The following is a 26,576-nucleotide window of genomic DNA, read 5'->3' on the forward strand; positions in this document are numbered from 1 at the left end:
ACCTGATGCAGACATTTTTAGGTACCCTTAATGTACCAATTATTGCAAGTGTAAAAAGTATAATTCACCAAAATTCTAATTGCAAAATTTAAATGGATTAAGATATTATTATAAGCATAACATTAAGGAATGTTGTTTAATGTATATGTCGAACAACCAATCCAAAAAATAATGGAAAAGCTCAATAGACCAAAAATAGGAGAGATAGGCGAATGAGAACTTATACAAATGCTTAGATTCGCAGACCACATTTCTTTAATAACCAAAAATGAAAAAGGGATGGAAATTGCAATAGAAGTGATGCAGAAGGGTTGCATAGACTCCAATTCGAAGTGGGAAATAACCATTTAGATTTTAAACGGTATTGGTTAGTAAATATTGTTGTAACAAATTTTGAATATTTTTTCAAATATATAATTTATACGGGAGTTAAAAGTTTAAAAATTCCTAAGCCATACGTTGCTCGGGTGAACTATGTCATTACTGTCATAACTTGTAATTTAATCAGGTAATTTACAAAATTACTAATTTAATTTCAAGTTGTATAATCGGAGTTGAATCGAGAGACTCGAGATCAACGCCACTTTAAATTAGTCTAATCGGCAAAATGGTCTAGCTTTAATATTTTTCGTGTTAGCTTCTTACCTACAAGTCATACTTGTAGTTTAGTGGGATTTGTATAATTTAAGTAAATTAAAATTTCGTTTTAAATGTTAAAAAAAACAAAACATACCACTCAAAACTTTGTTGGTTTTTATTTTTTTAAATAATGTAATTTGTTTCAGGCATAGCATATTAACCACTGTGACCATTAAATGTCCATGTCAAACCATTTTTATCAGCTTATTTCATAATTTTTAATTTCAAACGTGATTTTTTTTCTCGTAAAGCATTTGAGGTACAGTTCTATTTAAAATCAGGCAATTCAATGTGTTTTATTATAAACTTTTTATTTTACCTCGTCTTTTTGATAGAAAATAAATTGTATTTTGTATCTTATAGGTATGTGTTTTTGATAAGCTAATTTTACAATTAGTTAACAATCAAACACAGAAAAGGTACGTTAATTATAATCTATACTGTAATACAAGCAAAACAATTATGGATGTTATTATGCAAGAACACTTAAAAAAAAATGTACCAACTCTATGAGTGAGTCATTAATTGATAAGTTATGTGCAAGTATTATTTATTACCGAATAATATTTGTATTTTTATTGTGCCCTTTCAAAGAACATAGCGGAGTCCTGGGGTGTAGATATGCACTTTTTACTATTATACAAATGATCATATTATCGTGATCCACTCAATATCAAAATTTTTTACAAAAACCACGAACCGATATCACAAACCGATACTCGATAAAACAAATATTGCATATTAGCTACCATTAATTATTATGGTCCAAATATCGGTTTCCAAAAAAAAACCTATATCACTTGTGTTGTCACATATCGAGTATCTGGTTGTAGGTCAATTTTTTACAATTTTTTTGTATGTATCTCTACTAAATTAGTTTTTTTTAAAGTGATTTCATTCACTTTTATAACTTTTATAAAATGCCATCGACGATTTTGTCGGTGGACCACTCCACCTTCAACAGTCATACAGGATTAGAGTCTGTCGATATTCGATCAACGTGTGAGTTATGTCGATATGTCATATTTTTTTTTTCGGAATAATAGTTTTGAAGTTTAGTTTCCTGTAGTATTCTGTATAACAATAAATTTATTTTAACTAAAATGATTGTAAATTATAAACCATTATTACATACATTTTATGTAAAATTTAATTAACCAAGCGTCGATTAATGTAGAGGTACAAAAATATTATGAAATTAATGGTGTACTGTAAATACATGTAGGGTACAGAGAAAATATATCTTTTTGTATTTGAGAATGTTGCCGGTAATCGAGGGTAAGGATATTTATTATCTCTGATGGGAAATTATATAATATTGAAACTACAGCATTTAGATATTGGGGGAGGATTTCCTTAATATATCGAGGCTTCAGAGAAGAAAATACTGTAATTTGTCCTTGTAAAGCCATATTAAATTAAAAAAAAAAAAAAAACTATTCCGTCCAATAATATACTTATTTTATTTAAGTGTATTGCGTAGAAAATCATAGTCTAAACTCCGCTTGCTAAGTAATGTAGATACACGATGAATAATAAAAAAAAAAAATGAACCGATTGTGTAAATAAGTGAACATTATATCTACAGCGCAAAAAATATTTTCATTGTGATTTTTTTGGTCGAAGTAAAAGCCCATCTAACACTCGCAAGTAGTGCATTTAGTTTCAAAAGCTGACCAAGTCGATTGTTGTCGAAGAACCAACTCTTACCAGCTCCAAAATTAAAGTAAGTATTTCTATTAAACTCTAAAAATTGTAATTACATTTAAACTAAAAAGGTATGAGCCGGATGAGTCAAAAGTAAAAGTGTTAAAAAATCGTAATCGGGATTTTTTATTTCTATCGTTTTACACAATCCACATTTTAGAGATAATTCTATAATATATTTTCGTTATATGTCTTGAAGTGTACTTAAGAAATTGTAGTGAAAATAGTCAGTTTTTTTAAATTGTTGTTATAACAAATCACTAAAGTAGATCTATTTGCATACACAACCGAGATTAAAATAAATTTAAAAAAATATTTCCTCCGTACCAAGTCAAAGAAGAAACAGTCATCAAAGTGATTTAGATTTTCAATCATAACTCAAAAATTTTAAACAGTATAGAGATGAAAAAAATAACTTTGTAGGGAACTAAATTCATATAAGTGTAAAATTTTATTTTTAATTTTTTTTAATCGTTAAAAATAAAATTTCAAAATTAAAAACAATTTTTTTTTCTTTTAAAGAATTTTTAAGAAAAATATTAGTCATGATCCAAATGAAAAAAAATTGATTATTAAACCACAAAATAACATAAAAATCTGATTACAAAAATTTGCGAATAATGATTTCTAGCTGCGGTCTAGAAAATAAATGCCTATATTTAATATAAAAACCATTATGAACTTAATTACACCGCACTCGTTTAGAGCAGCATTTGAATGCTTATTTACGTAAACCTTATAGTTTTTTCATTAGACTATATTAATAATACTTTAATTATGAATAATAAAGTAATAGAACAGGTTTAAATAATATTGAAGGATCGCAGCTATTGTCTCACCTTCGAGCGGTCGCGCGGCGGTATTTACACCGCACATTTGAAAAATTGGCGCACATTCATTAGTAATTCCATAAAACTAACCTAGCCAATAAGTATTCTTTAATTAATTATTTTTGAAGTAAGATAGTGCAGTCGTTGTAGTTACAACGCGTTTGGACCGGCTACTGTTTAGTTTCAAACAACAATAGGCGCGTGGCGGTATTTACACCGCACTTGGACGCTCTCAAGTTTAAAGATAAACAGCAACTGACCCGAATGTATTAAAATTGTAACGATTGCACTATCTTACGTCTAAATAAGTAATTAGAGAATACCTGATGAGTGAGGTTAGCTGAATGGAACTATTAACGAAGGGGCGCGAATTTTTTCAAATGTGCGGTGTAAAAACCGCCCGCTCGAAATGTAGGAAAAATCTATTTTCTTAATGGATTTTCTAAAAAGCATTTATAATTTATTGTTTGTTTGATAATTGTATACACATTATAAATCTATTATAAATATTATACGAAAATTAGATTTTCACCATCAATGCATTTTGTTTTTTTGTTCATCGTTAAACAAAAATAAGTCTAAAGTGAAGTTTTTCTTCACTTTTTGTCAATGTTCAAAAAAAAACTTTAATATTCCCTTTAAAAATTAACGTTAAATTATGAGAAAACTTTTTTTCCATGTTTTTAAGTTTTTAATTTTGACGATTTTAAAACAAAACGCTAAAATCAATTTTGTACACATCAAATCTAAATCATTTTGCTGATTATTCCTTTTTTTACTCGGACGAAATATTTTTAAAAATTTTATTTTTTACTTCATTATTAAGAAGCTACTTCTGTGAGCTATTAAGAAAACCATGTATAAAATTTCATCATTTCAGTACACCATAGTCTATTATTCGAAAATATATATTAATATTTTTTTATAACGGTAATAAGTATATTTGGATATTTTTTTAAAACGGATTTGATATTCTCTAAAACATTATCTTCTTTCCACTGTTTACTATGTAATAGTTTCGCTTTAAATCCTCATGGGTTGACTAAGAGCCTATATGCATAGGCAAGTTCAGACGTTTAGAAATTAAGTGGATATAAAATCTAACTTTAGCAACAACATTTAGCTGAATACTTTTACTTAATTTCTATTTTGAATAGTGTAACCTAAGTTTTATACTATGCTATTTAAATAGTCAACAGGCTTATTTTTATTTTTGAGAATCCTCGGTATACTGAAATTACGGTAATTTTGGCCAAATAATCAACATTTCGAGTTTGATTTCTATCTTATATACAAACAAATCGGTTAGTGGTCTAGGAAATATTGTGGGTCAAGTAGAAAAATATTTATACGTATATATATATTAATCATACTAAAACGGCCTCGCAAAACTATAACCTTCTCATCTCTGAACCGGAGGTAACTGCGACTAATATAAAACGTTTTTAAAATCATTATTATTCGCAGATAAAATGAAACTCTTCTGTTTATTAATATCTTTTTTCTTCGTGGATGTTTTGGCAACTCAGAGTGGTAATTAGTTTATTTTCACAGTTATCAACTTAAGGTAGTTAAAATTAAAAAAAAAAATTAATATTACACTTTTTTACAGATAATTTAATGAGTTATGTTTGCCTTACAAGTCAGTAACATTTTTATTTTATAAACAAATGTTTTTAAAATTCACTGTTTTTATACATATTTTTTAAATTTTGTATCACAGATGGAGCTATCAAACTTGCTTCTTTGAAGAATGATTTAAGTGCAGGAGGTAGATCTGATTTAAGTAAGATATTATATTTCAAATAATATACTAATATATATATAGAAGCTTTGTCTTATCTAATTTGATTTAATTTTAATATTTTAATATAGCAAAAATCTTCATTTGTTTGTTCTAGATGGATTGGAGTATCTAATTGAGACAATGGTTGATAATGTCAAAAAAGACCAAGACTACCAAGATTTCCGTAATCATAGTTATAATAATAATAATAAAAAACATCAAAATAAGAGTAGAAAAATATATTTAAAAATTATAAAAAAACTTCATCTCATATTTACTTTATGCAGCTGCTGAGTTTTATAATTATTATATTTTTCACCGAAATTTGAATAGAAGCTTTATGTTAGCTCTATCAACCTCGTCTGACTAATATATTTTATTCTCATCGCCTGAACTGCATCAACTAGTCTATATAATATAGTTTTTTCTACTTTGACTTTCGTCTTATAATTTATAAATATATAATGTAATAACTAAAAATTTACTATAGCAAATTCAATTCAATATCATTTATTTATTTAATGTTAATTTCAGGTAAAATTTGTTTTTTGATGGCTGTGCCGGGTAATAGATTTTGTTAAATTTTATAAGATTATTTCCAATATTTCATTCCTATTGAATTCTCCAAAGAGACTCGTCGTATTGAATATACAGTGGAGCATACTTGTTCCAAATTTCTAGCACACATGTTTTTTCTTCCATGAAATTCATCTTCCTGTTTATAATAGAATAGAAAATAAAATGCAATAACATTAATTTTTGTGTTGTTAATTTCAGATCACAAAGAAATTCTCTTGGGAATACGAGGTAATAATTTACATTGCACTTCATGGAAGCGTTTCCAAACAGTTGTTTGATATTCTTTATGCACACAAAATTTTTGTTTTAATTTCAGGACCTCCAGCTGACCTCGAGCAAAGTAAAAACCTTTTTTTATGCATAATATGTATTATACTTATTACATATTTATTATTTATAATTACTTTGTGAATAATAATATGTACTTATTGACAAATACCAATATGATATATCGGTTTCAATAATAAAATATATGTGTGTACATTAAAATGTATTTTGTTTTAAACTTTAGAAGCCAATAATTTATTCTACAAATTGTCTCAAGACGTAGAGAGTATGTTAGGTAAATATAATAAATAATGTCTTTTTAAATTAACAAAAAAAATTATTACATATTTTTTTAGTTTGAACAAAACACTAAAAGAAAAGTTGAAGTCATAAAGCTATATATTATGTTTTATGTTTAAATTTTTAAGAATCATTCGAAATAAAATTTAAACCGTTTATTATAGATTTACATATTTATACAATAAAATGTTGCATTAATTAATATTGATCTAATTAACCTCAGTTGTAGAATGAATATGTAAAATATATAAACCTGGTTTTATTAACTGCATAATAATTTGACGTTTGATGTGTTTGTTACAGAGATTAGAGAACATATAACTGAAATTACTGGTAATTACGATTTGTTTGATATTCATAAACAGCCTTTAAAGCTTGTTTTAGAGTGTAGATCTTTGCATTTTATTTTTTATGTCACAAACAATTGCAATAAATTTAACTTTTTGTTGAGGAGATAGGAAGAGAAAGTGAGACTACAGTGTTAATGTGTAATAAATTCTTTGGAATTTGAAGTATAGAAAGTAGTGGTGGGACTATTCGAATAAAAAAAATTCGAATATTCGAATATTTTATCATTTTCTTTGCAGGATTAATTATATTAAAATAAAAAAATAATTAAGAGACAACTAAGGTGTCCTTGATCTATTTTTAATAATTGTTTAACAAAATAAATATAATTATAACGAATTATTCTTTTGACAAAATAAATATTATTACTTATTACAAAAAATAAGATTTTAACAATTTATGAAGATATATAATAAATTACAAAAAAACATAAATTTGACAAAATATTCGAAAATCCGAATATTTGAATTATTTGATTACTATTCGAATTATTCGATTACTATTCGAGAATATTCGAATTATTTTAATACGAATAGTATTATTCGATTATTCGAATAATTCGAATGATAGAAAAATTCGATTCGAGGTCTCAGCTCTAATAGAAAGAGTATATTTATTGAGTTTCAACAACATTATGTGGTTATACAAAAAGTTAGTTGTATCACAATTAGCGAATATTAATAATATTATTTATCTTAATTTTTTCTTCGCAACACGGTCTTTTAATAATTATTGTCATAGATTTGGATACATTGGATACCCTTGCAGACAAGAGGAGAAAAGAGTATATTTTTCCTGCATTAAGAAATATAATCGGACGTCGTATGTTAGGTAAATATTATTATGGAGTTGTATGATATTTAACGCTATTTATATATATATATATATATATATATATATATATATATATATTTAATGTGAACAATAGGATACAACTGAATTTAGTTTTTAACAATTAACTAAATAATTTATAAATACTAACACGTACTTTCATGTAATACAAATATCATGGCTGTTCAATACGACACCATGCTTGTTGTATTATTCTTTTGTGACTTCGTATTGACAAATCAGATAGTTGTATCCTGCACCATAAACAAAAGTAGTCAACTAGTAAGGTGATATTAGCAAATTAAATTTTTTTTTTAACTTTTTAGGTGAATCTGTGCGGGTAGATGATGTTAAGACTTTATTACCGAACTGTCGTTTGCTAGGAATATACCTTAGTACACTATACCCAGATTTATACATAAAACAAGTTGAGATCGAGTCAACTAGCCTTTCATGTATCTTAACACATAAAAATGATAGACGAACGGTGTACACGAAAATCGGTAGCACATGGTCAGAAATAGACTCAAATGGCCAATCACGAGGATCACTCGACTCACAAGTATAACGTGGACATCCACAAGTTCCACCCACATCCTAACCTAATGTCAGAAAAACACTGGCATCCGTATTCTGTTCTTTACATAATATATCATAGTTAATCTTATTATTATCACTATATTCACTATAAAATCAGAAATTTAAAAATATTATACATAAATTTAAGCTGACGGGAAAACAACTGTCTTAGTGTTTTTTTTAATAACATATTTCACATAATACATTTTTTGTACAGTAAGTACGTAATGCTAAAAGCCAATTTCTGTATCATGTCATGTCTACCGAAAAAATAAATAATTACCGAATAAGTAAAGTTGTAATTTTTCATCTAATCTATTCCAACTATTTATTACTGCTTCTAAATCCTTTCCTTATGTTTCTACCTTTATTAAATGATTGTGCGAATTTGGGTGACAGGTTCATCGTTTATATTTCTAATAGATAATTCATCTTAATGGTTATTGTATCGATATTTGATGTTAGAGGTAACATTATCTAAATTGAGTTCTAATGTTGAGTGGCTAAGTAAAACAGTGTAGAATATATTATTTATATTGTATAGCCAGTTGTGGAAAAAATTCCTCGCTGGTTAACCACAATGGTATTGGATTGGCTTAATTATGATTGAAATAAGAACAATGCAGGGTACGAAAACTAATCCTACATAATATTTTTTATCGAAAAGAATATCTATTTCAAATGTTTTTTACAACGCATTATTGTGTGCAAATTCCCAATGTGTTTTTGTGGATATTTTGTTATTTACATCGCTACGAAACTAAAAAAATAAGACACTAAACACATTGCAAATGTATTGTGTTTTTGCACACAGTAAATTCAAGGTCTTTTACGTCCAACGCATTGAATAGTATACAAAATTTGGGAATTTAATGTAAATAATGTACTAGCGCATTTCATACAACGAAAGTTCAATGTACAAAACAAAATCTAACACATTTTTCGATTGGAAACCCAAATTTGGGCCTCTGGTTAAAGAACTCTGTACACGTTGAAAAACAAAAAATCGTTCTACTCGTTAAGATTGATCTAAATACAAAAAATTCAAATATTATTAAATGTATCATGAATATCCAGTGAAAAAAAAAAAAGAAATCTGGTCGATCATTTTGAGAAACAGGCTGAAGGAAAAACTATTGGAATATCAGTAATAGAGATTATTAATAATTAATTTTTTCTTAAGTGTTAAAATATAATTTGTATTCTATAAAATTACTATAAAACTATATATCCGGAGAACAACTGATAGTTGTTCTACATTTATAATTATAGTAAAAAATAAATTTAAATAAATTAAGGAATTATCATATTTCATCGGTTTTCGAAAACCGGTAGCACATAAAATTCATATTTATGTTCGCATTGTCCAAGTGGCGATGACATTCTAACAACTAGGAAGTAACTATAAAATATTTTGAAATAGTGATAGACAAACGGTTCTTATCTACAGATTGCCTACCTATTCCAACATACCAAAAGGTAGAATGTACATACAAAGTTATATGACCGTGGTAAAAAAGAAATAAATAATTCATATATTTTTAAACATTCCATTAGTACTTACTCACCATATTGTTATCCCTTATAAGATATGTTATGTCGTAACAAAAATTGAGGTCTCATTTTCTGCTTAACTTAATAATTATATAATTTAAACAGCTTATATATATATATATATACATATATGGATAACAATATTATACAAAAATCAAAAGTATGTATTAGTATGACAATAAAAATAGCGGAAAAACATAATAAAGTAATAGATATAACAATAAAAGTAATAGTAACGACCAAGAAAACAGAAATAATTCAAAACAATAATTTAAACAAGTAGATTTAAGGCCATATAAACAGTCTGTCAGAAGTTGCCAAAAAATCATTTGAAACATAATTAGAAATTTTCACTGCCTGGATACGAGCACATAAGTAAGATTTCAAACAATTTTCCATGGACACCAAAATAAGATAGTTTATACAAAAGAATGTTGTGATTTACCTTATCAAACGCTTTTTGAAAGTCAGTAAAAATAGTGTCTAATTGGACACGTTCGTTAAGTGCCAAAAGAATCTTTGTCTGATAAAGTAATATATAGGTATTAGTGGAAATCGACATCTTGGGTCTGAAACCATGTTGGTTTTTACATACTATGAAGGGGGGCAAGATTTTAAAATTATAAGCAAGCGGAGACTCAAAGTGTTGTCATTAGCCAATGCAATATTATACTTTTTGTAAGAAAATCTAACGGTGGGTGATAATCATCAATTTTAGGTACAAGAGATCCTAACGAATAAAATATTAAAGATATTAGCAAGTTCGGCATCAGTACTAATCATTATGCAATCAAGAGTAAGTATATGGTTAACTTGCTTCAAATGTAAGTAATTTATATAACAGTTAAATATCGGGGAACCTTAAGTATGATCTTGAGTAATTGGATCAATAGACCAGTCAAATTGATTTTAGTTAAAATCACTCGTAACTATGAAATAATAATCAGGGTAATTATGATATATAGACTCAAATACCTCACAATGTTTAGAATATGTACAGGGTGTCGTGGAAAGTTCTACCGAGCTTCAAATGCGAGACATTTAGGATGCTCTATGGGTACAATAAACGGTATTCATTTTTTTTTTATTTTTAAATTATTTTAAACAGAACTCGTATCTCATTCAAAAATGGTCTAGAAAAAAAAATTATTTGCAGATTTGAAATCAGGAGAAAAAATCTTGTTGAATTGATATGTAACATGATTTTTTGATTTTGATTACATGCCGGCCACTCAGGGGCCACCATGTGGACGCACGTGTGGCCGGATACCAAAAAATCATGTTACATATCAGTTCAACAAGATTTTTTCTCCCAATTTCAAATCTTTTTGTTAGACCACTTTTTAATGAGATACGAGTTCTATTTTAAATAATTTTAAAATTTAAAAAAAATGAATACCATTTATTGCAGCCCTTCAGTGCGTGCTAGTGGTGCAATTGGTGCATCGCACGATTTCAAATATCCTGACTATAGCGTTTTTAATAAATAAACTCAAAATTATACGGATATCGTTTAGTACTAGTTTTCTCTGTTAGAGTGCGCCACACATCCCATAATGACAGCGCGATATCAGCTATACGGGTAATACTAGGCATAATCACATCACATAGAAAAACATGTATATTTTTAGATTATTAATTTTCACATTTTTTTTTTTTGAAACAACGGCTAAAATTTAAACAGTCTACGTGAAAATCAATTTTTATCTACTCAACGTAGGCACACTACAACAAATGGAAATAAGACGGTCTTTTATTTTGAATGGATGTGATTAAGTTAAGACCTCAATACTACCGTAATGTAGTTTAATATAATATATGTGGATTTGTCGCTTGGATAGAAAGCCGAAAATTATTGAAAATACCGACACTGATCTTTTCGGTGGCAAAATGAACACGTGTCGTTTGAATCAAAATGTGTGGCAGAATATTATGGACGAAAACTGTCTGGTTGAAATTGTGATGACCGCAGCTGTGTAAAAGTATTTTAAGCATGCAAATCGTTTAGGATTTGCATGCAAAATATGTGCTAAATTATGGCGACAAAGTATCTGACCGAAAATATAGTCAAAAACGACCATTGCGGCCGCACCTGCCAATAGCACTACTAAACGCTGTCGTTGCCAACAGATGACAAACAACAAAGTTAATACTTGGCGAATAACACCATAGCCGAATTCCTACTTATTATATTCAACAATCTGTCTGGCTCTCTAAACGAGGAATAAGTGATTGTCAGTCTCTACTTTTCTACTAGGCAAATACTGTTCAAATCTCCCCATGATACCTACCCGATGATGATAAATATAACATCTATATATATATTGTATGTATACTGAGCAGATAAGAATTACAGGTAAGGCTCTCGTTCAGATTGTTGAATTTAATACAAGCACTTGCATGTGCCTCTCGTGTTATACATTTTGGTTATTTAGCTATTTTAGTGTAACAATAAATTGTTTAATTCTACTTTATTTACATATAATGGAGTAGGACAATTTCTGGGGGGGGGGGGGGGTTATAATTACTATTATTTTTGTTTTACATAATTATGTGTACTTAAAAGTAGGTACTATATCAGAAAATTGCTCAAATTTGCGTTTTTTTCAATTACCAATTAAATAATAGCCATTTTTTTTTTTTGAATAATTTTCTTAAAGATACAACTGACATTGAAACATTGACATTTTTAAACATGATATTACTAGACTAAAAAAAAACTGACATTTCTGGTTTTGTTTCCTGTACCCAATATTATTGACCAGCTAAAAGTTTGATTCTTCCTACCGTGGCCATCTTCTTCGGACTATACCACTATAAAGTTATATATATATATATATTTTTTTTTTTTTTACATTGAAAGTGAACCTTCTGCTTTTATCTATTCTGTGGCTAAACTACTGTTTAATAATTTCACAGACAAGTTAACAAATTGTCAAATTGTCTGAATTGAACTTGAATTTAAATTTAAATAAATTCCACAAGTTTCTCTGACTTTTTTTTGTTGATCGCTTATAAAATATGTACTCTTTTTGTTTGAATTGTCATACTTTAACTATATCAATAATTCACATGTTTCCCTTACCAACTTGATATATTTTTATGTAAACAAAGTTAATACCGCCGTATAGACCGTTTACATTATTTATGTATGGCCAACGGGATATACATACCTATTTTACATTCAAACATTATGAATGTAGAAAACTTTTACTACTCGCCTAAAAGTATTTTCAAAAAAAAAAAAAAGCGTTTTTTTCTGTCAACTGTTTATTTATTTATTGTGTTATTTCTAAACAAGGTTGGTGTTCCCAAGTCTTGATTGGGATTTTGTACACTTAAACGATGAAGACACTTACGGCTAAAGGTGCTCGTCTACAAAACAGCGCCTCGGTAACAAAGTTTGTATTATGCAAAGCTGTTGTGTTTATATTGAATTTGTTTTTTTTTTTTGTCTACTTTAGTGTTTTGTTCAACCAACGGGATACGGACGAATAATACCAAAGGGGTCGTTGCTAAGCCCCACTGCGCTTTTATTATATTTATACTACATTTGTTTTTAGTCAGCTTATTTTTTACTTTGGCGTTACATTCGGCTAACGGGCTGCTGTCTTACTGTCCGGAGCTGCCAAAACGTTTATGCATTTTGAGTGCGAAAAAAAAAAAATAATAACAATTTTTTACTTCTGCCGTTCTAGACAATGGAACGAAAAGCCAGTTCGATTTATCAAACGACGCCAGTTGACATCATTCCTTTTGTACAGACATCACAGATGTATATTATAATAAACAGCTAGATTGCTAACTAGTGATAAGAATTGAAGTCGACGTCGGCCATTTTTGTGGGATTTATGAGTGTATAAAATTATATATATATATCTGTGTTTCAGTGCTACCAACTTAACCTGTAATTATTATTATTGTTATATAAACAGTGATAACAGCTGATGTAAACATGTGATAAGGTTCTTACAAGATGACGGAAAATGATAACTTCAATTATCTCCGGATTTCCGATTATTAGCTTTAGAAACCAAAAAATTGTTATCAACCCGTTATATCTTTCTGTTCATAATTAATCTTTTAAAATGGCTTTAAAATTTAATTTTGAAATACAATAAAAAAACTGCTTTTTTTAACGAAAATATAAAAAACCGCTAAAACTGTTCAGCTATAGCGCATAAAATGTTAAGAATAAGAATAAAATTACAATTTTTAAATCTAAAACAACAAAAAACTATTTTATCTGACAAACCCCGCTGTATTAAAACATAAATAACAAAGTCTAATAGGGGAGTAAAAATCTTTAAAATAAACTTATAGTCAAATTAATTATATTTTTTATATTTATAATTTATAAAACAAATCTTAATTGAAATAAAATTTAAAAAATAATTTTTAATGGATATTATCAAAAATAGATTTTTTAGAGTTGTTTTTTTGAGAATTACTCAAGTTAAAAAGTTAAATACAATTTTTTTTCTGAAACTGTCTATTTTTCATACTTGAATTTAACAATGTCCTAAAAACAAATTAATTCCTTATAGCATATTACAATTTGTTGATTTCTGAAGGAACTTTGATTAATTAATGTTGGAGAATGAGAAATATTTTATTAGTCCAGTCTAGTTAGTCATTACGAAATGTTGAAATTTTATAAATAAGTTTTTCATAAAAAGATCATTCTGCGTTAACTGATTTTAAAAGAATATTATAATACTCAAAATTGGCAAAAATCTATAGTATTTTATAATACTGGACTAAAACAAAAAGCTTGATATTTCTGAGAAGATTTTTAATTTTATGGGCTACTATTTTTGAATTGATAACGGTATTTTCTTTTTTTATACATGTTTACATATTTTCAAGGGGTTGTTTTGGAGTTTTTTGCAAGCAAATTATATACTGTTAAATTTTGATTGTATTCTGTTTGTGTGCACTTTGTTTGTACCGTGCAAAAATCTATAAAACGATCAACACAATAACATTGAAAAACAACAAGTAGGTGTGGGTAATTCATTATGTGTAGTTCATATATTTTTTTATTCAAACATTTTTTTTTTTTTCATTAAAAACATGCATTTTGTTATAAACAATTTAACTATGTTTTTTATAAACATTATCTAGATAAATAATAATTATATTGTTGCATATACATTTTGATTTTTTGCCTCATCTAAAATGAACAAAGGGTTGCTTAGGTAGGTAATTCACTATTTATACATTGGCGCTTTTCTCTTTGGTCTCCCGTCTTTCCCTTACTTACAACAAAAGCATTTTATTTACTGTTGCATTTTCCGCTACTATCGACTATTACAAACGTTCACATATCAACCGTATTCACACTAATGTAGACTAGAACCAAATTCCAAATGATAAAACTCTGCAATCTCGAAACGGCACCTGAAAGAAATGAAAATACAGTTTTTCATTTGCTAAAATAAAAAACAATACAGTAAGAAATATTCAGCCGGTTTCGCCAACTATTGTTAAATACACACTTTACACAATGTTAGTTAACAATCCATTTAAATTTAACATCTGGTCAAATGAAATAAGTTTTACCATAACATTAGTATTGTTAAATTCTATTTGTTAAGTTAACTAACCGTTATTTGGGTTACCAAAGCGGTTACCTCGATTCCAACGTTCTCATTGGTTATTAAGATATGTGATAGCTGATAAGTGGTTGTGATATTTAATTTGTCAGTTTGTTATTATTTGTTTATTTTATTTTACTTTCTTTTATCGTTTCGGTTTACATAAATAATTTATATACAATTTTTAAACACATTGTTTAAATAGTCTATTTTTTTCTAAAAGTAGTTTGGCAACGAGATCATTAAAATAATTTTTTCTACTTTGAAGGCCTAAAGAAAAAGGGTAGGTAGTGATAAGAATTATTTCCAATGCTATACTCAGGACAGGCAAGACATAATAATATTATCTAAATAGTATAAAATACAATAAATTATGAACCTACAATGCAAGTCTATGTCATTCCTATGTACCCAATTTACCTACATAAAATAACTTCTGCTCACCTAATAAAGGGTAAATATAATTAACAATAAGTTGAATTCTTAACAAATGATGGTGACACCGGCTGATTTTATTTTGTACATTTAACAATAGGATAAGTTTGTCATTACTTTTGGAATGCGGCGACAGACTCGGGCCAATGACTTGTGCTAATTTTGGAGGTGCATTGTCCACCAGTTCGATGTCGGACCAGGCTTTGTACAAATGAAACTGAGTGGTTTGACATGTGATTTTTATTCGGCCCGTCGTAAACACCAAAGGGTCAGCTACAGTGTGTAGAGATGATTTCGTGACGACCAGGTTGGCTGGAAGCTTTTCGACGACAGTCTTAACGTGCACCGATCGCATGGAATTTGCCTGTAAAGCGAACATTTTTCAATATTAACCCAAAGATTTCTGTGAAAGTATTTGTTTTTTTTACAACAAGTATGTCGGCCTTGGAAGCAGCCATGTTGTTTACAATTTCATGGAAAATAAAAATGCTAAGTTACTTTTCCGTGATAAATATTAAAACCTACACAAAGACATACGAGTAAACACAGTCAAAGAACTAGCTAACTAACCCATTATAAACGTTTCCATTCGAATTTATTGACACACAACAACCCACTAGTTTCACAAATGTCTACTAATACTTTGCCATCGAACCGTATATGTTATGTAGGTTTTTTTTTCTAAAGTGGCTGCACTGAAATTTGCAACCTTGATCGAATCAATATTTTAATAGCAGGGATCATCTATATTACTCAATTGTGATAACACAGTTATATATTTGATAAATCATTGAAAAAACAATAACTCTTCTCAATTTGGCGACCTATCCCACTAGCGGATATTTTCAGTCGACTATAATCAATGCGCGTTTCATATTATATCTAGTTCAATGATTATAGGCATTAATAAATATATACTGCACTGTAAGGTCCAATCACTGAACTCGATGTATGGAACGCTTATTCAGATTAAAAAATGTCCTGGCCTGGAAGGCAGCCATTTCGTGTACCAATTTCATAGAAAGTAAAAATGTTACTTTACTTTTCCAAGAAAATGTTAAATTAGATGATAACATCGTCGTATAACAGACTGTTTTTATATTTGATAAATCATAGAAAAAACAATAAATATCATGGAAAAAAGATAACTGTTCACAAAATGGCAGCGGTCTATAGGCAATACGCGTTCCATGTTATATTGAGTTCAGTGGGTCCAACACATGATTTGTAATGGTCAGAAAGAGTATAGTGAAACATGTTTCAGTTCAACTAAATGGGTTGAGCTAAACGTGGATTTGGTGAAGCTAAATACTAGGTACAAGCGAGTATTACCGTTTTATTATTTAGAAACCATGTCACGTTGACGGCTGGATAGCTTTCTGTCGTTACACAGTTGACATTGATTCGGTCACCCGTCGAGTACTTCATATTTTTTGTTTGTAGCTTTGGAGGCGACGATGGTTCGTCTGCAATGGTTAAAATCAATCACAGTTAGTACAAAAAATTACAAATTTCAATACACTACAGCGGAATACATTCATGTTTGCATGTAAAACCGGTCAGCCTTGTACACCACACTTTGTTCGTGCTTTAGGTACATCGTTAAAATTTAACATTACCCACGACGAAGCGACACTATATCAGCTATTTTGGCCACCCGGCAAGACACTGTAGAAAAACGACTCGATCCATTAAACGGTTTAGCTTGGCTTTCAGAGCTTATCTCAATATATTTCATTAATCATATTGTCACCGCAGTGTTTTAGTGACCCAGTTTTATATTTTTACATTCTCCCGAAGTTTAGTCGAAAGCCAAAAGAATAGTTTGCTGCGTGAACCCGTGAGAGCTTTACATTTCAGTTTGGTCTTGATCGTGTAACAAACATATGTACAAGAATTCTTCGGTTTGTATTTTTGTATTTTTTTTTTGGAGAAATCCATAAATTTCCTTTTGAGTACACCGAAAGACCGAAGTTCACTCCGACATACACAAACGTTGCATTATAAGAGTTCGGATACGGGATGTCTAAGGCAAAAATACTTATCCTAGTATAATACACGCATAAGTGATCTGCCATTCCCATTGCCGTCCAAAACGTTATACCTTTATCGAATAAATAGCTAGCACTTGCCGTTTCCGTTACGGTATCAAATAAAAACCAGCACTTCTCAATTGGGCATTTTGATTTTATTTTGGCACCGAGTATGTATATTTTCTTTCTAAGCACACCGACCGGTTTCTATGGAGTTGTAGCGGCAAAACGTTATGCATATTTCTTTGCAAATTTTTAACACATAGAACAGTTGAAATGTACAACTTCTATTGTACAAATAAGTTGCCTAGTACCAATTTTTGTAAACACATAAACGAGTGTAGGAAAATACAAAACACGAGTACTTAAAAATCACAGGACTTTTTGATTTTTTACAGAAAGGAAATTAATATTTTTACTAGAAATGTTTATGTAGGTACATACGTAATTATATAAAATGAAATTTGATTATTATTTTGGCAAATGGCAAATCTGAATTTTTGTTTGTTTAACAATATGATATATTAAGCTGCGTTGTTCTAGAAGTTATATTGCGTTTGTTAGAGTTTATTTTATTGGAAATAATTCAAGGGGAATTGAGGGTTTATCAAATTCATTTGAATTATGAATTCCATAAATTAGACGGGTCTCAATAGGTTTAGTAGTTAACCACGATAATGATTAGTTAAAATTCTACATCTGCAGAATAACTGGCGGTAAATAAAATGAACATATAACAATAATTAAGCTCCTCCCCTTGTAAAAAGAAAAATTAGAAGTGGCCCTCTCATTGTGTGCATTGGCAATTGTTCTGGACATGTGCACGTAATAATACTTCTGACTTGACAATAATGAAACAATTTCATTCAGACCTGCACTGGAATTTCACATAGTTTCTGGGATAACAAATTTTTACCTTTTAAAATGTCACGTTGTTTACTTGCCACGTTGACATATTAAATGAAATGTACCAACAAAAATACATACCACACGCCGTGTATGATATATACCGAAACTAGACTTGTTGGCACCCAGCTGCCTGTCCAGTGGTTAACTATAATTTATGGGCGATTCAGTAATTCTTTCGACCACCGTGTGTAATCAATCACAAGCTCAGACGGAAGTATCACCGTGTGTCTGCTTGTGGTGTCTTTCAATAATTAGGTTTACAGGATAAGATGCGTTTGGGAGAGTTCAAAATAATCTTTAACACTTTTAAATCTGATTCTGACTCGATATTCCTGTACCCATTGATGCTAGGATTCAGAGACAATTTAATTTAGCATTCAGCAGCACATATTTATTCTATTTTATACTGCTGTTGTATATACTTAAAATAAATAAATAAAATATATTTTTTCACCGCAACGGACGTGCTTGTGAAAATCCGAAATTCCCAAACAGGTGAACGCAATAAGTAAAAATATTATAAAGTAAGCGAAAAGGCGAGCTGCAGTGTTACCAACATGACATATTTGTTGTCACTACAGCAACCGTGTGAGACAAAACATATGAATTATAATGTTACCATAATAAATTCGAATTTATCTATTGATCCGTGCAGTTGATAATGATTATACTCTGCAGCGTTTAACAATTTATAAAAAAAAAATTATTTATTTTTACTAAAAGTGGTCACGCTGTCGTTCGTCTTTTTGACTACTTCGTTGCTGAATACAGGCCGGCATTATATGATTATGTTACAGCTTTATATATAGTTTTAATCTTTGGAACGTACTTAGGTCCTGCCAGCAGGACCTATGTTATGATTAAACTACTATGTATATACAAAGGACGATATCAATTTCCAACACTATTGCGTTGACGTTTAGGCGCCTAGACGCGCGTCTCATAACGTTTTGATGTCTCCAAGGAGACACGCGGCATATTATTCTGTACTATGATAATGGTAATAATAGTAATTGTAATATTGTACAATGCGAACCGGGCCATCAGACCGATACCGAAGGGACGTCGGTGCGATACAATAGAGAAATTCCACCATTATCGTTATAATTATTATTATTATTATTATTAGCAACCAATTGTGGTAACGTGCAGTGCTGTAAAGCGATTGCAGAGGCAGAGTAATAACGCATACATATCACATCCAACATAATAGTGTGGTCCCAGTTTTGTGCTTTATATGCCATCACCTAAAACGTTATTCGTGATAATATGTATGTGTGTACATGCCACACGGTTAACATTCGTGCTGGCACACACATCGTATGGGTATAATATGTAATAATATGTATAGTATAAAATATAGAACAACAATGATGAGTGTAATAATTAAACATTCTCCGTGGCGCAGACGACGGCAGACAGAATGGCTTTGGAATTTCAGCTTTAATAACCGAATGACGTTTAAAAGCGCGACTGCCAAAGTTGAAATAAAATAGGTACAATCGGAAAACCCTAACCAGAACCACTTTAGTGCGGTGACTATAGCAAGATACGGGTTATCTTGTGTTAAATCACAGACTATATGAAAACTGATAGCTCTCTGTGACCACAGGTTCAAGCATAAAATTTCATAAGAATACCACCGTTTAGATTAGTCGAAAAGAAATGATCTAATCTGTGATAATATAGTCAGTTATTATCATTCAAATCGTATGACTGATAAGGAGTTTGTACAATAATATTGTAAAATATCTACACGATAATTTATACTAATTCGTGCGGCTACACTGGTATCTTCCTAATCAGTCTTTTTAAGAATTTCCATTGTTTTTTTTGTCGAGTGAACCATCTGCATATTATAGTCGTGATAAAATAATGCATAACTTGCCTGTGACGTATGTGAGTTTAGTCTTTATATCTGTGTGAAACAAAGGAGCGTCTGCGGACACCTCGCACTTGTAGTAACCGGTCAAATCCCTTCGGACATTCACTATGGTCACCCTGTTGGCGTCGGATTCTTGAACCTGCAAACAAACGCGTGTCCAAGAAGTAATTATATAAGACGGGTAGGTTTTAAGTACATGTTTAATATTTTAACAAATAAGTCGTACAGAAATAATGGCACTGTGCACTCTAAAAATATCGAAAAATGTAAACAGACTTTAATAATCTCCGGTCAGTGTGACCAAAAAATTAAAAAAATTAATTCATTCTGTTGTACAGTGTGGCCAAGGAAATCTCATCAAACGTCTGTAATGTTATCACCATCAACCATCGTTAATCAACTACTTGTTATCAGTGATTCTTGTGTTTTTATGTTTTTGCATTGAAAAAATGTCCACAGAAATGTAAAACGTTTCAAATAATATAAACATATATAGTTGTCAAGCTAAATAATACATCTGACATTTTAAATAACAACATTATACTTACTAATACAATTTTTAAGGCTAGGCCAATTTAAGTAGGGGATACCACCACACAGTCTGCCCCATCCCAATTGATGTCTCTTTGATGTTCTTAGTGCTATTTTATTAACAAATTATTTTAGCTTTTAATTTTAACATTACAAAGTTAATTATTTAATTAAAATAAAAAACATTCATTTTTATTATAAATATTTTTCATTTTTTACAAGAATTAGGCAGCTGTGTTATTGTTTTTTCTTAACCTCTTAACTATAAACTTCACAAGTCGTTATTAATTGTTTTACTTTTAAAATATCCAGTATTTCTTCACATACTGTATACATTGCTATTAGTAGAACAGAATTAAAATATTTGTATTTTATTTTATTGTTTTAAGATACATAATATAGTCTCAATGTTTTCAACTTAGACTGTTATTTCAATATAAGTAAATGTAGTATAATTTCTTGCTTCTACGAAGCAAGGAAAACATTGTTTAGAGTTCTTTGTAGTCGCCAATCGTTATTTTAATAATAAATGTCTAAAAGTTTTGAAATATCTTATTATCTAGGAACGTATACATGTATATTTGAGTTATTCAAACAGCGACCTTTTAATATAAGTATATATACACTTTTTACTTGTATAAACAGTATACATTTTTCGTTCAACTCAGCTATTTAATTATTTATTAAATGATATGTTTCAAACCGAATTTAACTCTGAACGTTGTCTCTTTCACTAGTGGATATTTGAAGTCTAGTTCTTCTCCTTACTTCTAATATTATTATAATTTAGGTCAAACGACTGATTTTATAGATAACTACTGGGTTTTCTGTTTACTTTATTTAAATAATTTGAATATGAAGTTTATATGATTTTAGAAATTCTAAGAAACTCTAAATCACATAGCTAGAAAGTATATACCTTTTATAAAAACTAATTCGATGAACCGCTCTTTGGTGAACCCAAGAAAAAAAGAAACTTGAAAAAAATCATTCAATTAATACCCCCTCTCGTTTTTCTGCAAATAAAAAATAATAACATGCAAGGCTGGACGTTTACAAATTAGAGATTAGCATCATTTAAATGATGCACACATCTGCCTATAATAATTACCCAAACCCTCTGGCTATTTGGTTCACTAGGTTTGTTCTCCGGTTACAAAAGAACCATCTTAAACATGTGATATGCCCTACAGGTAAATTAGTAAGATAAGACCACAAGAACTTAACTGTATATTTATCGAATTTGAAGTTTTAATCAAGTCAGAGCGTGATAACTGTTGTAATTTCTTACTTTTTAGTGTCGTCGTTCTCAAATATCGATGCACTTTATTGTTTTTATACAAGTTCTTTAAATCTTAAATTTATATTTGTTGTTTGATATTTACATATCTACCTATTTTACAATAAAAACTTTGTAGTACAATCTTATTAAAAGTGAAAAAAAAAAAATGAATTTGCTCTCACGAACAATTTCCATATTGTGACTTTTAACAATTGCACACTGCGCCATCGATATGTACTTTGTAAAGTAAAGCGTTTTATACTTGGAAAAAGTTTTTAAGTAGATCATCTTGGGTCGCAATCATATTGCATTGACAACCTTAGATCAATATGTGTGATACGTTGGTACCGCTACAGATGAAGTGTAAAAGTTTTGCTAGGACACTGACAATGATAAAAATTAACACGGGGAAGATATCTATCACACAAAAACGCGGTGACCATCTTCTTAAGGCTACACCGCTATAATGACGTTATATCTATACATTATTATTTTTAGTGGTGTATAGATTTACTAACACACAAAAGATACACCGGCAAACTCCTTAAAATCAAATAGGAACTCTTTAGCGAAAAATAACAGCATAAATACGGTGAATTGATTTGTTGTGTGTGAATTGTACAATTTTTATAGATATTATTCATTCGTAAACCGTCCTTACTAGGTCTACCCATCACTTAGAACTGTAAAATAAAAAATAATAAACATTTTTCAGCTGAGTCTGCAATCATGAAAGATCATTTCCATGTATCTCAGGTTGACTAGTAAACATATCAAGTTTCTGGCTAATATTTTAGTGTTTTCATAGTATCTGGCCTAAAACAATTCATAGGAATATGACCTCTTAAATTATTGAATTTATTTTTCAGTTCTAGTTTGAACGTTGTGAATACAACATATATGCTCCCACCCCAACCCCATTGCTCATCTCTAATCTCTTATCTCTTATCTCTTACCCCCTATCTCCTATCTTTTACCTCCTATCTATAATCTATTATCTCCTAATTTTTACCTCCTATCTCTAATCTATTATCTCCTATATCCAATATCTTACTCCATATCTCCTATATCCTATCTCTTACCTTCTATCTCTTATCAGATAAAACGCTTTTTTCGGTTATGTGCCAGAGCAAAGACGTGAAAATGCCCTCAACCCCATTCCCGACCCCACCCCACGCAAAACATTAACAGCCTTGATTGCACTGAAAGGATACACTACCCGCTGGTAGTCAGTGGACTTTCTGGGTTCTTTACAAATCCGTGGGAAAATATTTGAAAAGAACGTACAAAACCGATGCACAATGTGTGTTACTCACGTTTACCATAATGCCGAATGTCGGGAAAACCCTGGTGGGTGGCGATTCTTTGGGCACGTACCGATAGAACTCCTGGTCTCTGAGATACCATTTTATCGAATACAGCGCCTGTTTTTCCAAATCGTAGGTGCAGTTCATGCGCAACGTCGATCCGGATCTCACAGCAACTGGCACGTGGATTTCCAGGTCCTTCACTCCAAAGCATTCTGAAAACGAACGAAATAAGAATTCACTCAACTGATCGACACACCACATTATTTCTCTTATTCTAGCAAACATTTTGTCACATTTCTGTCGGTGAACGGCTGAACAGAATTGATCATATGAGATATCAGTAGATTAGGAAAGTTGTATAGAAGGGTACGTGCAAATAAACATAGAGGTTGGGTGAATACTTTGTTAGTTGCAAGCAAAATAGTACAGCATTTCTGAGGTTTCGAGTTACTTGTTTTAGTCAAAAAGTTATTATTTAGGATGATAACCGGAGCCGGCACGACGTTGTTGCTGACCATGGTTTATCGACAAATCGCAATGTGTTGTGTCTTTGTTTAGCTGCGACGGTGGCCGGTGATTTTTGTGTGTTGGGTATTTTGTGCTATTATTTGGTGTTGTTGTAGTCTGATTATGATTCGCAAAAAAAATCTGTCTATGTATTAAACCAGTCAAGAAAAAATGTAAACTTAGTTTACTTGGCCGGAAGTCGAAGTTTGTTTTCCTGTTATAGTTTTCCTACTATATTCTTACTACATGACGAGTGCTATATTTACTAGACGGAAACAGGAAAACAAAATTCGAAATACTTAGTTCCTATATTCCAACACACATTTGGAGGCATATGTTGAAACACTAATTATTTTTTACTCTGCTAACATTTACACTGATTTAACGAAGTGTTTTTGCTGAGATATTTTCTGGACACTCTGGACGGGAAAGGGTTTTAAACTATCCGTTTGAAAAGCGTGACCCAAAAATAGTAATCGTCTCGGCACGACAGGGTTTTGCCAGAGTTTAAATAGATAAGCTGTTGGCCGAGTAAACACAATAATTAAGAGAAACGTTCGAGTAATATTGATACACGCTATTCAATCGTTTCCTATTTGACTTAAAACGCTTAGAGCTCGTTAAAAATAATTGCTACAAATTGGATACCGATATTGGACGGAAACGATTTTCCAAATCAAAGTGATGAAAACAGAAAAATTTGTACAAAATGAAATGTTTTTTTTTCTGGTAAACAAGTGGTCGATCATGAATATATTTTTTTTTAGAGAGCACTATCTGGTTTATTTGGCTTCAATCTGTGGTAAAACCAGCAGTCGATGGTCATTTAAAATAAATACAAGCAAAATAACGTGATACCTTTTCGAAAATCACACTGGGCTTTTGATTTTAACGAGTCCAACGATTGTGCATTACCGAGTATTACCTTGTACCCCCACGTTGGTGTATGTTATTATTTGATGTAAACAACATTTTAATTTAGTAGTTCTATCGACGGACGACAGCAGTTGGAAATAATAATAATAATAAACCTTTTATTTCGTGGTAGCCCATTGTCCGGGCCAAATAATAGTAATAATATGGGCAGCGTGATTTATGCTTTTACGCCGGCCCGTGAGTGGTCTATGAAAAACATTGTCCGCTGGTCGGTTTCAATTCGCTTTTTTAGCTGTTTTTTCATTAAAAAACATTTTTTTTTTTTTGAATCAACGCCGTCACCGGAATTATGACTTGCCGTCGCCGAAGGTCTATTAGGAATGCATATGACATATCCGCACACAAATATCGGCTGTTTTGCACAAGCTTTCCTGCAGGTTTTTTTTTTTTGTCACCGTCCCCTCTTTCTCGAACAACCGAAGAATAGTGGGGTCTATTTTTTTCATAATATCTAAAGCCCTACAACGCTGTGTATTATGCCCTTGGCACGGGGATGAATTATTATAACGCCAACGTGATAAATCATCCGGTAATAAATATACACTACTAGCACCCCACAACCGCACCACCATGCACACTGTATAGTGCATGTGTAATTATCATACAATAAAACGCCAGCACAGTCATAGTATATATAGCCTGGGGTACGTTGCAGATTGGCCAGAGATACCGAGTACAATATAGTAATATAGTACATATGTACACTACACATAATACCTATATTGTAATAGCCGAGCAGATTGTTGTTGCAATTTTTATCTATCTCCTTGTGTAGTAGTTAGCAGTGCGCACACATACATATGGCAAACCAAGAAAGATTAAAATTCCGAAGACATTATTCATTTAGTTATATTTCCATTGTACTGTGTACAAATATGCGGTTTTCGCCGCCAATTGTCTACTATAGTTTGAGTGTTAATGTTTTATTATTGTTGGCAAATAAGTACACGAGGTCCACATTAAAATACGGTATCAGTTGAACGATTCTTTCTCTCTCTGCGACGACAAAATATAATGTAAAAAAACAAAAAAGAATCGAAAAAATAATCATTGTTTTTATTAAATGACATGCCAATTAAAAAAAAAACAAAACACAGAAAGTAAACATCAACAGGAAACGATATGTTAATTTTACCTGTATTATAATTACTTGTTGATAAATTAAAAAAACTGTTATCAGTAATATGAAATTGCTATCAGTGATAAGATAACGTTATCAGTGCCCTCCGGTAATAAAACCATTCTTCTCAAAATAACATCCCTCATCATAAATGACCTTAAAAAAAGGTTTACAAGACATATTCGTGTGTTTCCCTCAAAGTGGAAAATAGTATGTACACTTTTTTTTTTGTACTTTTAAGGTTCGTAATAAATTGACTTTGAGTTCACAATCTACCAGAATTAAAATGTAGATCGTGTTTAAAGTAAACGAACAAAATCCGCATTAACATCATTAGGAGGCCCTACACCTGTGTATTTCTATCGAAAACCACTCTAACTAAATTTAACCGTACTCAGGAACGCGTAAAACGACAATAATTTTGAAAACAGGTACACACATTTTTCAATACTCGTTTGATGCATAGATCGTAGTACCTTTTAGATTTTAGTAAAAAAACATAGATTTATCTACATCCACTTATAGATTGATTGTATCTAATGTAAGAAAACAAATCATCACCTAAACTATAGTACATATATACCATGAAATCATTAAACTAATGCAAA

The 26,576-nt window shown here is 30.3% G+C and overlaps 1 protein-coding gene across 1 annotated transcript in view; it reads right to left on the reverse strand.

Annotated features, from left to right (window-relative positions):
• Window positions 1-14,453: 14,453 nt before the first annotated feature.
• Window positions 14,454-26,576, reverse strand: part of LOC126841494 (uncharacterized) — a 42,075-nt gene continuing 29,952 nt past the window's right edge. Inside the window, exons 3-7 of the mRNA XM_050578003.1 lie at window positions 23,412-23,617; window positions 20,286-20,421; window positions 16,788-16,921; window positions 15,573-15,819; window positions 14,454-14,823 (exon numbers count right to left, since the gene is read on the reverse strand). Of these exons, the coding sequence (XP_050433960.1) occupies window positions 14,744-14,823; window positions 15,573-15,819; window positions 16,788-16,921; window positions 20,286-20,421; window positions 23,412-23,617 (803 nt within the window). The 3' untranslated portion in view covers window positions 14,454-14,743. The remainder of the gene's footprint in view (window positions 14,824-15,572; window positions 15,820-16,787; window positions 16,922-20,285; window positions 20,422-23,411; window positions 23,618-26,576) is intronic.

The sequence above is a fragment of the Adelges cooleyi genome, unplaced genomic scaffold, assembly GCF_023614345.1.
Source record: "Adelges cooleyi isolate 19-005CV unplaced genomic scaffold, UGA_ACOO_1.1 ACOO_flye_CR_arks_rails_tigmint_CR_PRNA_384, whole genome shotgun sequence".
NCBI lineage: Eukaryota > Metazoa > Arthropoda > Insecta > Hemiptera > Adelgidae > Adelges > Adelges cooleyi.